The following is a 16,650-nucleotide window of genomic DNA, read 5'->3' on the forward strand; positions in this document are numbered from 1 at the left end:
GCTCCTCCCATTCTCTCTGCCTCTTTCTCCCAAAATAAACAAACATTTTAAAAAATACATGTTTAAAAATATTTTCTAATTTTTTTAAACGTTTATTTATTTTTGAGAGACAGAGACAGAGCATGAGCATGGGAGGGGCAGAGGGGCATGAGCATGGGAGGGGCAAAATTAAAAATTAAAAAAATTTTTTTTTTAACGTTTATTTATTATTGAGAGACAGAGCATGAGCATAGGAGGAGCACAGAATCCAAAGCAGGCTCCAGGCTCCAAGCTGTCAGCACAGAGCCCGATGTGGGGCTCAAACCCACGAACTGTGAGATCACGACCTGAGCCAAAGTCATTCGCTTAACCAACTGAGCCACCCAGGTGCCCCTAAAATTTTTTTTTTAATGCTTGTTTATTTTTGAGACAGAGACACACAGAGTGTGACAGGGGAGGGGCAGAGAGAGAGGGGGACACAGAATCTGAAGCAGGCTCCAGGCTCTAAGCTGTCAGCACAGAGCTTGACACAGGGTTTGAACCCACGAACCATGAGATCGTGACCTGAGCTGAAGTCGGACATTTAACTGACTGAGCCACCCAGGCACCCCCCAAAAATACATGTTTTAAAATCAACCAGCATGTGGGGAAACACCCAGAATGAAACATGAAAAGGAACAAATAAATTTAAGTAGTTACTAAAATTGTCAGAATTCTAAAATGGCCCCCAAATTCTTATCCCCTGGTGCACACAGCCTGTATAATGGCCTCTCCTTCCTTACATGTGAATAGGGCCTGTGAATAGGATGGAATGTCACTCTACGATCAAGTTATGTTATATGGAAAAGGAAATTTTTTCAGATGTAATTAAGGTCTCTAATCAGTTGGCTTGAGTTCATCAAAAGGAGGGTATCTTGAGTGGGCCTGACCAAATCAGGTGAGCCTTCAAAAGAGGGTGTGGGTGATACAGATTTGAAGCAGCAAGGATACTCTTTGGTTGGCCTTGAAGAAACAAACTGCCACATTCTGGAGAGGGCCGTGTGTCAGGGCCCTGGTTCTGCAACCCTAAGAAACAATTCCACCGACAACCAGTTAGCTTAAAAAAGAGACCCAAGCCACAACTATTGCAGCCCCCTCTGACACTTGAGTCACACAGCTCACCCAGCCTGCTGAGACCCAAAGCAGTGGACCAGCTGCCCCAGGCCCAGTGTCCTGACCCACAGACACTGTGAGATAATAAATATGTACTGTTTCAAGCTGTGGCAATTTGCAATGCAACAGTACAAAACTATTATGATTACAAATGGATAACATGACAACTCTGAAAGGAATTGGGAAGAAAAAGAACTAACCTAAGTAACTTTGCAGAACAGTATTTTTCCTGGATAAGGTCAGACTAAAAACAAAACAAATTACACACAAATACTGCCCTCTAGTTAGTCAATTTGTTTCTCATATGGCTACAGGTTAAGTTTGCAACTTTTTAATGTGTACACTAGGGCTGAACAGATAAGTGGACATATTTTGGATAATGAGAGCCAGGATTCTCATGTTGGAGAAGCTACAAAGAAAGGGGAAGGCAAGAAAGAACCCTGTGGTATTAGACTGGAACTGGAGATAACGGTACGAGATAGATACATAGATAGATAGATAGATAGATAGATAGATAGATAGACAGATTTACACAGATATTTTTTATATGAATTTAAAAAAGGAAAAGGGAGAGGGGCACCTGGGTGGCTCAGTTGGCTAAATGTCTGACTCCTGATTTTGGCTCAGGTCATGAGATCATGAGATCATGAGATCAAGGGGTCATGAGATCAAGCCCTGCGTCAGGCTCTGCACTGAGTGTGGAGTCCACTTAAGATTCTCTCTTTCTCCCTCTGCCCCTCTCTCCTGCTCTCTCTCTCAAAAGAAAGAAAGAAAGAAAGAAAAGGGAGAGAAAGGGAAGAAAATAGGATGGGAAGAGGGAGAGAAAGGGAAAATTAATCAATGTATACCAAGATGTTCATGGTGGTTATCCTTAGGCAGTAGGCTTATGGGCAATTTTTTTCTTCCTCATCTCATTCATATTTTCTAAATGTTTATCATCCAATACATTTTTAAGCAAAAGGAAACATATATTGTGTCGACCTTTTCTTGTGGGATCTTCCCCGAAGCCTGTCCTGTTGCCAACACTATTCTGCTGATGTAGCAAGTTCTTTCTGGCTTCCTGAGAGCTTACCCAGCAGAGAGAGACAAGGAAACTTGCCAGCAGAACACTTACCACGTTTTGTACTGATTGCCTCCATTTGGCCTGTCTTGAGAAGTGCCCAAGGAGCTGCCCAGAAAGCCAATGGAGCCAAACCCGAATCAGAATATGAATTATTTGCAGTATTGTCCTGATTGGTGAGCTGGACCATTTCTCATGGTCATGAGCATGGACAATTCTCTTTATAAATCACTTACTTGCCCGGAACAGACAATACAATACAACAAAGGCATTCATATGGAAACAGACAAAAAAGACACTCAGCTTCTCTCAAAATTTTGTGTGCTTTTTTTTGTGTGTGTGGTTACAAATGCACTGTGTTAAAAAACTTAAGAATGTACAAAAGAGTATTAAATTGCTATAAATTCACTCTGTTCTCAAACTCCTAAGTAAATTGCTATAAATATTCTGGCAAGTTTCTTTCCATGCATGTTTTTCTTTTTATATAATTGGAGTCACACTATATACCGTCCCCGGCTCCATATTTTTTGTATGTGTATGTTCAAATATACTGAACCAAATTTATCAGCTTACCCATTTGTAAGTGTACCATTAAAGTGGCATTAAGTACATTCACACTGCTGTGCAAACATCACCACCATCTATCTCTAAGACTTTTTTCATCTTCCCAAACTGAAACTCTGTACCCATTCAACACTAGCTCCCTATCTCCCCTTATCCCTGCTTATCCCCCTGGCAACCATTATTCTTTCTGTCTCTGTGAATTTGACTACTGTACATCCCTCATATAAGTGGAATGACACAGTATTTGTATGACTCACTTATTTCACCTAGCATAGTGTCCTCAAGGTTCATCCATGTTGTCAGAATTTCCTTCCTTTTTAAGACTAAGTCATGATCCACTGTATATGTGTATATGTTACCACATTTTGTTTATGCATTCGACCATTGATGGACACTTTGGTTGCTTCCACCTTTTGGCTCTTAAAAACAATGCCACTATGAATACATGTATACAAATACCTAGTAGAGTCTGTGCTTTCAATTCTTTTGGATATATACCCAGAACTGGAATTTCCTGATCACATGGTAATTCTAATTTTAATTTTTTGAGGACTTGTGTACAGTTTTGAATCCTTTTTGTTTCTAATTCACTTAACTTTTTGTTTAAAAATTTTAAATGTTTATTCATTTTTGAGAGAGAGAGAGAGAGAGAGAGAGAGAGAGAGAGAGAGAGAGCAGGGGAGGGACAAAGAGAGAGGGAGACACAGAATCCGAAGCAGGCTCCAGGCTCTGAGCTATCAGCACAGAGCCCAGCGTGGGGCTCGAACTCACCAGCTGTGAGATCATGACCTGAGCAAAAGTTGGACGCTCAACTGACTGAGCCACCCAGGCACCCCTGATTCACTTAACTTTTGAGCATGGGTATTTTTCCAACAATATTTTTGTAACTTTTTATATAATTTCAAACACCAAAAAAAGTTGCAAAAATTATAGAACTCCAATATATCCTTCAACCAGATTCACTAATTATTCTCATTTTGTCATGTCTTATCATTCTCTCTCTTTCTCTTTGTGTATGCGTTTGCGTGTATGTATAGAAAGTTCCAGATATCATGCTCCTTTAGCCCAAAATGATTCAATGTGCATTCCCTAAGAACAAGGACATTCAGGGGCACGTGGGTGGCTCAGATGTTAAGTATCCAACTCTTGACTTTGGCTCAGATCATGATCTGACAGTTTGTGGGTTCAAGCCCTGAATAGGGCCCCGTGCTGACAGTGCGGAGTTGGCTTAGGATTCTCTCTCTGTCTCTCCCTGGCTTGTACATGCACATGAGCCATCTCTCTCTCTCTCAAAATAAATAAATAAACTTAGGAAAAAAAAAAGAACAAGGACATTCAATTTCATAACTACAGAACAATCATCAAAATCAGGAAATTAAACATTCATACCATGTTCTTATCTAAAGTCAATATTCAAATTTTGCTGGTTGTCTGCACTCTGAGAACACGCATTAAATTTAACTGTCAAGTCCTGTTGTGGGCAGTTTAAAGGTGTCCCAGTCCAGATTCCCATCCCCTGGCTAGTCAATCAAATGTTAATCTGGTACTTCTATGAAGGGGCTTTGCAGATATAACCAAGATGTAACTAAGATTAAGAATCAGCTGATCTTAAAAAAGAGAGTATCCTGACCTACACAGGTGGGTCCAGTGTACTCACATGAGCCCTTAAAAATAGAAGAGGAAGAAAAAAAAATAATAGAAGAGGAAGGCAGACGGAGAAGTCAGAAGGCTTGAAGTATGAGAGGAACTTGACCTGCCATCGCTGGAGGGGCCACGGGGAGTGCAGGCAGCCGGGAAGAGCAAAGCCCAGCCTTCCGCTAATAGCCAGCAAGGAAATGGCTTTCTCAGTCCCATAAACCACAGGGAACTGGATTGGGCCAATAACCCTAATAGCCTGGAAGTGGATTCTTCCAGAGCATCTGCCTAAGAGCCCGGCCCACAGACACCTCAATTGTGGTTTGTGAGACCCAAAACAGAGGAACCAGCCAAGGCCACCAACCTCTAATCTGCAAAAATGTGCGACAACAAATTTGTGTTGTTTTAGGTCCCTAAATTCATGATACTTATTACAGTAGGCAGCAGGAAACTAATACACGTCCCTTCGGTCCCCTTTACTCTGGAATAGTTCCTGAGACCTTCTGTCTTGACTACTGACATTTTATGAAGAGTACAAGCCAGGGGCGCCTGGGTGGCTCTGTTGGTTCAGAGTCCAACTCCAGCTCAGGTCGTGATCTCATGGTTCATGAGTTTGAGGCTCTACATTAGCTTAAAAATTTCTCCATGTAAAGGAATGCTACAAGGTGTCCCTAATTACAAATGTTCATCAACATTTTTAGCATCTAGTTTGTATTTTATGTCTCACCATAAAGTTACATCATGCTTTACTAGACTGGGACATTGAGCTTATTTCTAGTTTCTCACAATTTTTATTTCTGTGAGGCCAGAAAAATAGCATCTTACCATTTTTATTTGCATTTTGTTGTTTGCTAAACAAACTACTGAGTCTAAAATTAGATATATTTTTCATATTTAAAATCCGTTTTAGGGTGCCTGGGTGGCTCCGTCGGTTCAGTGTCCGACCTCGGCTCGGGTCATGATCTCACGGTTTGGGAGTTCGAGCCCCACATCAGGCTCTGTGCTGACAACTCAGAGCCTGGAGCCTGCTTCGGATTCTGTCTCCCTCTCTCTCTGCCCCTCCCCCACTTGTGCTTTGTCTCTCTCTGTCTCTCAGAAATAAATAAATAAATGTAAAAAGAAATTTTAAATTTGTTATAATTTCTTCTTTAGTGAAATACCTGTACTTTTCCCACTTTTCTATTTAGGGTTTTTTTTTTTTTTTCCTTTTGACGAAGTTATGTGTTTTTTTTTTTTTTTTTTTTTTCTTTTCTGTGTGCTCTACTGCTCCTGAATGCAGAAACTGTGAACACCTTATTCACTGCTATATTTCAGCACTTTGAATAGTACCTGATACTTTACTAAGGTCAATAAATACTTGTTGGATGAAAGAGGAATATTTATGAGTCCTCTTCCTGTTTTAAAGGTATATCTACAGGAATTATCTATCAACTACCATGATAAAGACACTGTACTCAGTGACTTGTGTGGATTATTTCTCATACACTGATGACAGTCGTCTGAGGGAGGTTTCATTATTGTCTCTACCTTCACAGATGAGTCTCCCAGAGATTTCAGAAGTTAGCCGTGGCCAGACAACCAGCAAGTGGTTGGGGCTGGCATTTAAACAGTCAGTCTAGGGGCGCCTGGGTGGCTCAGTCGGTTAGGCATCCGACTTCGGCTCAGGTCATGATCTCACGGTCCGTGAGTTCGAGCCCCGCGTCGGGCTCTGTGCTGACAGCTCGGAGCCTGGAGCCTGCTTCGGATTCTGTGTCTCCCTCTCTCTCTGACCCTCCCCCCATTCATGCTCTGTCTCTCTCTGTCTCAAAAATAAATAAACGTTAAAAAAAATTTTTTTAAACAGTCAGTCTAGGGGTGCCTGGGTGGCTCAGTCAGTTAAGCGTCCAACTTCAGCTCAGGTCACGATCTCGCGGTCCATGAGTTCAAGCCCCGCGTCGGGCTCTGGGCTGATGGCTCAGAGCCTGGAGCCTGCTTCCGATTCTGTGTCTCCCTCTCTCTCCGACCCTCCCCTGTTCATGCTCTGTCTCTGTCTCAAAAATAAATAAACGTTAAAAAAAAAATAAAAAAATAAAGTCAGTCTACCCGCTGCACTTATGTTAATTTTGGGGCAGTGAGGGGCGCCTGGGTGGCTCAGTCAGTTAAGCGTCCAACTGTTAAGCGATCTCACAGTTCATGAGTTCACGCTCCACGTCGGGCTCTGTGCTGACAGCTCAGAGCCTGGAGCCGGCTTCGGATTCTGTGTCTCTCTCTCTGCCTCTCCCCTGCCTGTGCTCTGTCTCTGTCTCTCTCAAAAATAAATAAACATTAAAATGTTTTTTTATAGTCTGGGGCAGTGAAAATGTAAAACTTTTGTTGTAGTATTCAACTCTGTTTCATTTATAGAGTTTGGTTTTGTTGTTACAACTAGGCCCTTTTATATGAACCCCGGAACTGAATTCAATATGTAAATAACTTGTATGCAAGTTTGTTCATGATCAGGCCCAATGCACTGAATGACAGATAATGCAAGCTATGTTTGGACAACTCTGAAAATGCTTATCGCTGTAACAAAAAATAATCTGCGAAAGAAGAAAAAAATCTAGAAACCTTTTGATGGGACATATAATTGGCTTCTTAGTAGAAAACCCAACTAATTCTGAAGTGTTTGTATACTGAAAGTACACACCAACTAATAAGTAACAACCTATGAAGTAGGTTTACTTTATGTTTTACCAATTTATTTTCCCACCTGACTTCTTTCTGAAAACATTTAAGGAGACTACAGCAAGGCTCTAGTTAACCCTCTTCTTCTGCAAGCTTGTCAGAGTAAAGGGCTTGAGTTCTTTGCAATTATTTTTTACCTTTTGGCAACTTGCACAAAGTCTTCACTAGCTTGGGCCAATTCTTCCGCCATCTTCTCCAAACAGGCAAATGCTTCATTTTCCATGTCTTTCTTCTCCATCGAAATGATCAGATGGCAGAGTTGAACAGTCATTGGGGAGATGATTCTCTCAATGGCCTTGTTCTGTATCATAGAGCCAATGTCTTCTGAGAGAAAAGATTCCATCTCTTCTAGTCTCTGAACAGAAGTATGATGTGGTCTTAGCCCACGCTGACCGACATGTATAAATATTTCTCTGCCTTGATGTTCACCTAATTTGACCCCTACAATGGGAAAGAAATCTATAAAATATTAAAGAGCTAAATGGGGGGGTAATTTTCAGGACCTTCAAAGTACAGAATATATTGTGGCTTAGCAGCAACACGTAAAAAAGTAAAATAAGGACACACGGGACAGGTTTAGAGGAAGGCAAACAGGATGGAAAACAGGCTTACATACACAAACTGTATGAAACAGATAGTTTAACCAACGGTGAATCTAACTATGAAGATATGACTGAGGTCTTCTTTATTTGTAGAACTAATACAGTAGAGGAAAGAAATATTGCCTTTTATTCTTCGGAGCTTCTCAGAACAAGGAATGAAAGAAAGCCATGTGGCAAGACAAAGTTCTCTCTTAGATTGAATGGGCATCTCAAATCAAAATTCTCAAAGATCCTAAGAATACTCTTACTTGGGGCTTAATAAACTTCCTTCCCCTGGATGTATACAAGGCTGAATGACAAGCTGAGGATACCATATGGAAATTTCAAGCATCGTATGGGCGAATGGACAAAATTGCAATGCTGAAATGTTTGATCGATAATTCCAAGAGTGTAGCTTCCCACAGAGAACCAACAAGGCGGTGGGGGAGGGGGGACGATGAAGGTTTTTGCTTACCTTTCTGAGACGATACTTCCCACTCTCTAAGGCAAACAGTAGACCACTGAATTCACTCTAGATGTAAGGAATCCAGTTTTTTGTCTTTTGTTTTTAACCAGCAGCAGGAATCTATTTACATCCACGCGACAGTTCAAGACCGTGGCACCGCCCAGCAACTGTTAGCTGACTCTGCTACTGACGTCACAGGCAGGATTGCTGACAAACATCATAATTTATACATGGAGCTATGGAAGATCTGCTGTTTCTGCAGTATTTAAAGTCATGCTTATTCAAAAGAATAAGAACTAGACTAAACTACGAGGAAAAGTGAACTGTGCTAATCAATCCAGTCATAAAAATAAGATTCAACTTTGAGTCTTCAGGCAGTTTTGTTGTGGGGAATGAAAATGAAATCTGGCACCAGGGCTAATGAAAGGCAGACGATGAATCATTGAGCAGTTCAATTAACTTGGCTTCTTTCTAGTTCCCTCGTGTGGGTTTTCACAAGGGTTTGTTGAGGGAATATTCTGGCAGTTTCTTGAGAACACTAAAAGGAATGGGGCTTAAGCTACAGGAAAAATAGACTTTAATTCCTATTAGGTGTGTACTGTGTTTCAGATGTTTTCCACGCATCAACTCACTTATTCCATGGAACAACTTAATTGTTATGAAAAGTTTCACTTCATTAGTGAGGAAGCTGAAGACTGGGGTGTATGAATGGTGCCAAATCTTTGAGAATGATTTCCTATTCAGATTATTAGCCATCCCCGGACTTTCAGTAAGTTTCTAAAGATTACAGGGTCTGAGTTGTGTCTGGTCAAGAAAACAGAAATGACTCTAGGTATTTAAAATGGAGGGAATCTGGGGTTGCCTGAGTGGCTCAATTGGTTAAGTGTCCGACCTCAGCTCAGGTCATGATCTCACAGTTTGTGAGTTTGAGCCCTGCGTCAGGCTCTGTCTCGAAGCTCTGGAGCCTGGGACCTGTTCTAGATTCTGTGTCTCCCTCTCTCTCTGCTCCCCATCCCCATTCATGCTCTGTCTCTCTCTCTCTCTCTCTCTCTCTCTCTCTCTCTCTCTCTCTCAAAAATATTTTTTTCTCTCTATTAAAAATTTGTTGTAAATGGAGGGAATTTGGTTCAAGGAATTAATTGCAAAAATGTTGGGAAGGATAGTGATTGAGGCACGATTTCTGGTAACAGTTGAGTGAAGAGATTGTCAAATTCTCTTCCCTAGAAGCAACTGGAAATATGGGATGGAACTGCCCTAAAACAACCATTTCAACACCCTGGAAACTGACCAAATGCATACAACAATCCAAGGTGCGTTTATGCTTGAGTACTTGCTGGACTTTGTGAAGCTCTATGGAGTTCTACTATGGGGCTGACTCCACCTATGCCATCAACATGGGGCTCTACGAGGGAGGGAAGTCCATGAGGACCAGCAGCTTCTCTATTGCCTTCTCTATTGCCAAACTGGCTCACCCAGTTTGGAGCAATGGGTGAAGACACCCAGGATCGTTGTCAGTGAAAGTGATTTCCCAGAGGCAGGAGAGTCTGTCTATTACAAGACATACTATCCTTCAGCCTATAGGGGAATGGCACTGGATGGTAATTCAAACCAACAGAAAGCAGTGAAAAATTTCTATACAGTTACTTACATAAGGAATTATCAAAACCATACATGCATTTTTTCTCTTAACAGATTTAAAAATATAAGATTATGTAAAATAACAATTATAACACTATATTGTTGGGTTTACAAGAATAAAAGCATGAAGGAGGGGATGGAGAATAGAACTACATTAAAGCAAATTTTCATTATTTTACCAGGATTAAATTAGTACTGAGCTGAAGCAAAGTTTTTTTTTAAGATGCACATTATAATCCCAAAAGCAAATGCCAAGAAAATAACTTTAAAAAATACTAAAAGTAGGGATGCCTGGCCTTCTCAGTCGGTGGAGCATGTGACTCTTGATCTTGAGATCATAGGTTCACGCTCCACATTGGGTGCAGAGATTACTTTTAACAAAATCTTTTTACAAAAATACTAAAAGTAATCAACAATGAATTAAAATTGCATACTAAGGGCAGCTGGCTGGCTTAGTCAGTAGAGCATGCGGCTCTTGATCTCAGGGCCATGAGTTCAAGTCCCATGTTGGGCATGGAGCCTACTTAAAAAAAAAAATAGTGAAAACATTATTTAACATAAAAGACGGCAATCAAGAAGGAGAAAATAGAAAACAAATAGCAAAATGACAAATGTACAACTAAATCAATAATCATATTAAATCTGAATTCTCTAAACACCCTAATCAAAACACAGACATCGACAAACTGCATAAAAAAGCAAAACCCAATTCTATCTATAAGAGATACAACCTTGATTCAAAACACAAATAGGTAGAACATAAAGTGATGGGAACAAGCTATCCCTTGCAAAAAGGAACCAAAAGACAGCAAGAGTGCTGTGCTGGGTTGAACAGTGTCCTTCCAAATTTCATCTCTACTGAGAACCTGTGAAAGCAACTTTATTTAGTAATATGTTTTTTGAAGGATGTAATCAAGTTAAAGATAAGGTCATACTAGATGTGAGTAGGCCCTAATTCAATGACTGATATCCTTATAAGAGGAGAGAAATTTGGACAGGGAGACAGGATGCCATGCAATGATGGAGGCAGAGATTGCAGTGATGTATCTATCAGCCAGAAGCACCAGGGACTACTGACAACTACCAGATGCTAGGAAGAGACAGAGAAGGATTCTTCCCTAGAGCCTTGAGAGAAAGCATGCCCCTGATGACACCTTAATTTCAGACTTCTAGCCTCAGAACGGTAGGAGAATCAATTTCTGTTGTTTTAAGCTACCCAATTTGTTAGCAGCCCTATAAAAAAAATGAGGGTTGCTGGGGTGGCCCAGTTGGTTAAGCATGGGACTTCAGCGCAGGTCATGATCTCATGGTTCATAAGTTTGAGCCCCACGTTGGGTCAGCTCGAGCCCCACTTTGGGTGAACCCCGCTCCTCTCTCTCTCTCTCTGCCCCTTGTGGGACTCTCTCTCTCTCTCTGCCCCTTCCTCACTTGTGCCCTCTCTTTTTCTAAAAAAAAGGAAGAAAGAAATAAAAAAAGAAAGAAGGAAAGAAAGGGAAAGAAAGAAAAGAAAAGAAAAGAAAAGAAAAGAAAAGAAAGGAAAGAAAGAAAGAAAGAAAGAAAGAAAGAAAGAAAGAAAGAAAGAAAGAAAGAAAGAAATGAATACAAGGGCACCTGGATGGCTTAGCTGGTTAAGCGTCTGCTTCAGCTCAGGTCATGATCTTCTCACAGTTTGTGGGTTCGGGCCACACGTTGGACTCTGTGCTAACAGCTCAGAGCCTGGAGCCTGCTTCAGATTCTGTGTCTCCCTCTCTCTGCCCTTCCTTGCTCATGCTCTCTCTCTCTCTCTCAAAAATAAAATAAACGTTAGAAAAAAATTGGGAAATCCTTGAATATTTAAAAATTGAACAACACACTAATAAATGGCCTATAGATCAAAGAAGAAATCACAAGGGAACTTAGAAAATTGTCTGAATTGAAATAACATGAAAACACAACAGATCAAAATGTACTGGATACAGCTAAAGCAGTAGTTAGTGGGAAATGTATAGCTTTAAAATCCATAAAAGGAAAAAAAAATCAGGAAATTAGAATTCATGGAAATTTAAAACTTTTGCACTACAAAAGACATCATTAAAATTGAAAAGATAGGGGCGCCTGGGTGGCTCAGTCGGTTAAGCGGCCGACTTCGGCTCAGGTCATGATCTCGCGGTCCGTGAGTTCGAGCCCCGCGACAGGCTCTGTGCTGACAGCTCAGAGCCTGGAGCCTGTTTCGGATTCTGTGTCTCCCTCTCTCTGACCCTCCCCCGTTCATGCTCTGCCTCTCTCTGTCTCAAAAATAAATAAACGTTAAAAAAAAATTAAAATTGAAAAGATAAACCACAGACTGAGAGAAATATTTACCAATCATATATCTGGTGAAAAAATTCTTGGGGTGTCTGGGTGGTTCAGTTGGTTACATGTCCAACTCTTGATTTCAGCTCAGGTCACGATCTCATGGTTCACGGGTTCATGCTCCACATAGGGTTCTGTGCTGACAGTGTGGAGCCTTCTTGTGATTCCCTCTCTCCCTGCACCACCCCCCGCCAAATAAATAAATGAACATTAAAAAAAAAAAAAAAAAGAATTCTTACTTCTCTCTCCTTTTCTCAGCCATTGTGCTGTGTGTGGTTGACCTTTCTTTGCCATGTCGTCTCACAAGATGTTCAGGATCAAACAATTCCTGGCCAAGAAACAAAAGCAAAATCATCCCACTCCTCATGGATTCAGATGAAAATTGGCAATAAAATCAGGTACAACTCCAAGAGGAGGCAGTGGAGAAGAACCAAGCTGGGTCTATAAGGGATCGCACGTGAGATGGCAAACATATTTATGCTGCATGAAAGTTACGCCCTCAGATCCTATCATTCTGTAAACATCACTACTACTTGAACAATGGATATGTTTTATCGGGGAAATGATTTTTCTCTCTTACATGCTTCTGCACCAGTAGGTTAGTTCAACAATACATATGTGAGACCTTCTGTTTGGGGGAAAAAAAAAAAAGAATTCTTACAAGTCAACAATAAGAAGACAACCCAGTTAAAAGTGGGCATAAGATTTAATAGACTTAAATAGATTCAGTAAACTTTTCACCAAAGAAAGTACACAAAAGGCAAGTAAAAAGATGCTCAACAACAACATAATCATCAGAGAAATGCAAATTAAAGGCATGAGACACCGCTACATAGACAGCTTAATGGCTGTCAAGGATGCATCAGGGGGCACTTACATGGTCTTTCCAGCTTTGGGAGGACACCAGGCAACACAGCCCAAAGAAGGGTAGGATTCACCCTGAGGAGCACTGCAGGCTGGTGAACCACAGAGGAGGCTTGGTGAGGCTTGGCATGAGAAGGAAAGCATCCTCCCAGGAATATCTGAGGGGAAGAGAATTTCATAAGCCTCAGGAGTTATGTAAGTGAGGGAATGAACTAGCAAAACCTTGATGTTATCCTTAGTGATACCCCAGGTCACGTGAGCTTTAGGGATAAACTGGGTAAGGCAGATGTAGCCTTTGGCCTTTCCTCTGGTCAATATAGATGGGACCCAGTTTCCTTCCGTTGTGGATCCATTTCAAAACTCATTTCTTCTAAGAAATTTTCCCTGATGCGTCTCCGCTCTCTCAAATGCCTCTAGTATTCCTGCCTCCTTAGCACCATTAGTTACTATAGTTCTATTGGAGGGGAAAATTTTTCTTATATTTATTGATATTTTATTTAAGTTTATTTTTGTTTAATTAAGTTGGTTATTCACAGGCCCGTTACTCTGTGTGCAAACTCTGGGCACACATCATGCTGTAGCAACATGACCCAGGCAAAAAGAGAGTATGTGCTCCAGCAGAGGCCTCTGGATGGGAGGCACGGGCATCACCTCACGGTCACTGACACCCTGTGACTCTAGGTTTCGCAATGTCCTTTGAATGCAACTCACGGAGTTACTTTTCTATTTTTCCTATTTTCCTTTATCTCTGTGTGGGAGCTACTGCATCCATCCAGGAAGAACAGGAAATAGAGGAGAAAATGACTCCAGTGCCACATGGACATGAGCAGCTTCCTCCTACATGTTGAGATGTGAGTGTTTCTACAAGGTATTCCTGTCCCCACAACTGTCACCCCAACTCAGAATTCTAGAAACTGTAGGAATATTTGCTCCTCTAGTTAAATTCCTCTAACTAGCATCCAGAAAAAAAATGTAAGCTTCCCCAGGAACAGAGCTCTGTGAAGGCAGGGACTTTGTCTTATGTCCTCTGTGCCTTGAACATTGCCTGGAACAAGAATGTGTTAAATGCGGGTTTTCTAGACCAGAAAGGTATGAGTGGCATGCCTCTTCAGGGAGGGGTGTTGAAAGGCTCCCATTGAAAAGGGAAGCAGTCTTACCTTGCTAAAGAGCAACTAAGACCTAAGTCTAAAGAAATAGTAAGTCTTATTTTATTTAGCACAACTGTGAGACAGAAAATGCTAGCTAATTAAAGGTTTTGATTAATAAGGACTTTATGATCCATCTGGTACATGGTTCATCAGCTTTGGAAGGGCTAACGCACACTTCACATTAAAACTCCATCTAACGCACTTTCACTTGACCTTGATGATGATCAGGGTATTTCAAAGACTTTGGCTGAAGTAGTGTGGTAAATGTGCTAAGAGAGACACAATGGGGAGACTTAATTAAAAGGCTGTGACTTTGAAATTGAGCATGCTGTCTTCAATGCGCCATTGCAGTCTGTGATGTATGGAGAGATGTGATGAATGCTGTGTTTCAGAAAGATGGATTCGGTGATGATGTTCAGGGAAGATTGGAGAGGGAAAGGGGCTGAAGCAAGAAGGGCAGCTAGAAGACAGGTGTAGCACCCAAAGCATGAAGTGAGTGTCGTAACGTTAGAGACGATGAGTGAAAAACAATTTTGAGTTGTTTGGTGTCCAAGTATAGGACACAAAGAGAAGGGAGAGGGGAAAGTGTAGTTGAGGATTTTGAAGCTTGTTTCTTAGGAGTATGACCCTCAGGCCCTTCTAAGAAAAGTCCTTGATTTAGAGGCTCCAAGTCTGGCTAGCCAGGTCCTCCCTATGGATGAGACTTTTGTGAGGTCAAAGGGATATGGCCACCCAAAGACGGTTACCCTCCCACTTTCCAGAATATGCTAGGTACCTGAGAACCAGAATTCACTGTCTAAATAGCCCAGCTCTTGTCCTGAACCTGCACTGGCTTCTTCCCTGGGTCTATTGTCCCAAGGGTCAATGGCATTGCTGTGCACCCCTAGGACCAAGCAGTGGCCAAAATGTAGCTGTTTGTGGGAGGTGCTGGGTGAGTGGATGGAGCCTGAATTTCCTGGATGTAGCGTCCCCATGCATGTGTGCATGGGGTGCAGGATGGAGTCAAGGAAGGTAAGAAACGGGTGGGCCATGGTCAGAGGGCAGGGCCATCTCTTCCAGTATTTCCTACTTTTGGCATTGAACTTCCATGAATCTGAGCATTTAAAAAATCTTGGCCTTTCAGGTCATCCTTATCAATATATATTTGTAAGGGGGGAAGAGAAGACATTTTATCTAGCAGCTTATTGGCATGGTTTATAACTTTAAAATATTTAGACATATGGTAGACATGTAGACATATGGCTTCCATTTGTACTCTTGTCCTATAACTGTAGATGTGGCCTTGCTTTTTAGCCCAACATATTCTTTATTTATAAAGTGTCTTTGTAGGACACTTCTACAAATCTCTCTTGCTGAGAGTTTACCTATTGAATTGTACCTTAAAATAGCTAGTTCAGTTTTTTGTTAACCAGCTTCCCAGTTTTTAAAATTATTAATATGTAATTCCTCGTGTATCCTAAATATGGGTCCTCTGTCTGATAGGTATGTATACACACACACACACACACACACACACACACACACACACACACCAGACATTATATCCTATTCTGTGGCTTTCCTTTTGATTCTCTGGATGGTGTCTTTGGATAAATAAAAGTTATTTTTAAGGTTGTCAATTCATCCGTTTTTTTCCTTTACTCCTAAAGAGTTTTATGTTCTCTTTAAGATCTTTACCTAGAATAAGATCATAAGATTTTCTCTCTTTTTTAAGATTTTCTCCCGTTTTCTTTTAAAATCTTTCTTGCTTTACTTTCACATCTACATGCATCAGATCACAATGAATCTGCAACTGCTTTTGTGAGTGGCACAGGTCAAGATTAATTTTGTTTTCCAAATGTATATCCATTGACCCAGCTTCATTTATTGAAAAGTCCATCCTTTTTCCCTTTGTACTGCAAAGGAACCTTTGAACCTTTATTATGAACCAAGTGACTACATGTATCAATAGATAGATAGCGTTCCTTTGGTCTGTTTGTCTCTCCTGTGCCCAAACCGTACTCTATTAATTACCACAGCTTTGTACTTACTTAAATACTGTAACTTTTATAGGTCTTGACATCTGCTAGTGTTGTGTTCCACCTTTCTTCTTCAAGATTGCTTTAGTTATTCTCGGACCTTTGCATTTGTGTATAAATTTTAGGGCTGCCTTGTCCATTTACATTCCGCAGACCTGGGACTGTGCCTTGGAACTTTTCAATTTTACCCATAAAACGTCCCTTCTCAACAGTGGGTGGAAGAGCCGCAGCGACGCGCGCAGAAAGGGATTCTCCGCCGGTACCGCCCCCTGGATGGGACTCGGGACTCAGGGGCACGCGCCCAGTCTCCGGTGTCCCCACGCTGCGCCAAGGCCGCGCTCGCCCCCGCCAGCCCCCGGGCGGCCCCCAACTGGGTCCGAGACGCGCTGCGGAGCCGGGGCGCACGAGTCCTCCACCCCCCGGCCCAGGCGGGGGCGGCCGCGCGGCATCACGGGGCGGAGGCGGGGCCGCGCCGGCAGGTGGGCGCGGCCTCCGGGCTGACGCGCGGGCG

General features: G+C 41.7%; 1 protein-coding gene and 1 pseudogene across 2 annotated transcripts in view; one reads left to right on the plus strand and one right to left on the minus strand.

Moving 5' to 3' along the window:
• The window catches only part of LOC121044449 (uncharacterized), a 31,512-nt gene extending 18,504 nt beyond the window's left edge, over positions 1 to 13,008 (minus strand). Inside the window, exons 1-5 of one of the 2 annotated variants that reach the window (XM_040496747.1) lie at positions 12,987 to 13,008; positions 12,349 to 12,437; positions 12,119 to 12,243; positions 8,150 to 10,301; positions 7,231 to 7,534 (exon numbers count right to left, since the gene is read on the minus strand). In XM_040496747.1, coding sequence (XP_040352681.1) covers positions 7,231 to 7,436 — 206 coding nt within the window. In that variant the 5' untranslated portion in view covers positions 7,437 to 7,534; positions 8,150 to 10,301; positions 12,119 to 12,243; positions 12,349 to 12,437; positions 12,987 to 13,008. Of the gene's footprint in view, positions 1 to 7,230; positions 7,535 to 8,149; positions 10,302 to 12,118; positions 12,249 to 12,348; positions 12,442 to 12,986 lie in introns of those variants that run through there. The other variant, XM_040496748.1, reaches the window with a different exon arrangement.
• Positions 12,402 to 12,928, plus strand: LOC121044451 (60S ribosomal protein L39-like; annotated as a pseudogene).
• Positions 13,009 to 16,650: the final 3,642 nt, after the last annotated feature.

The sequence above is a fragment of the Herpailurus yagouaroundi genome, unplaced genomic scaffold (assembly GCF_014898765.1).
Source record: "Herpailurus yagouaroundi ecotype Mexico unplaced genomic scaffold, PumYag 188, whole genome shotgun sequence".
Lineage (NCBI taxonomy): Eukaryota > Metazoa > Chordata > Mammalia > Carnivora > Felidae > Herpailurus > Herpailurus yagouaroundi.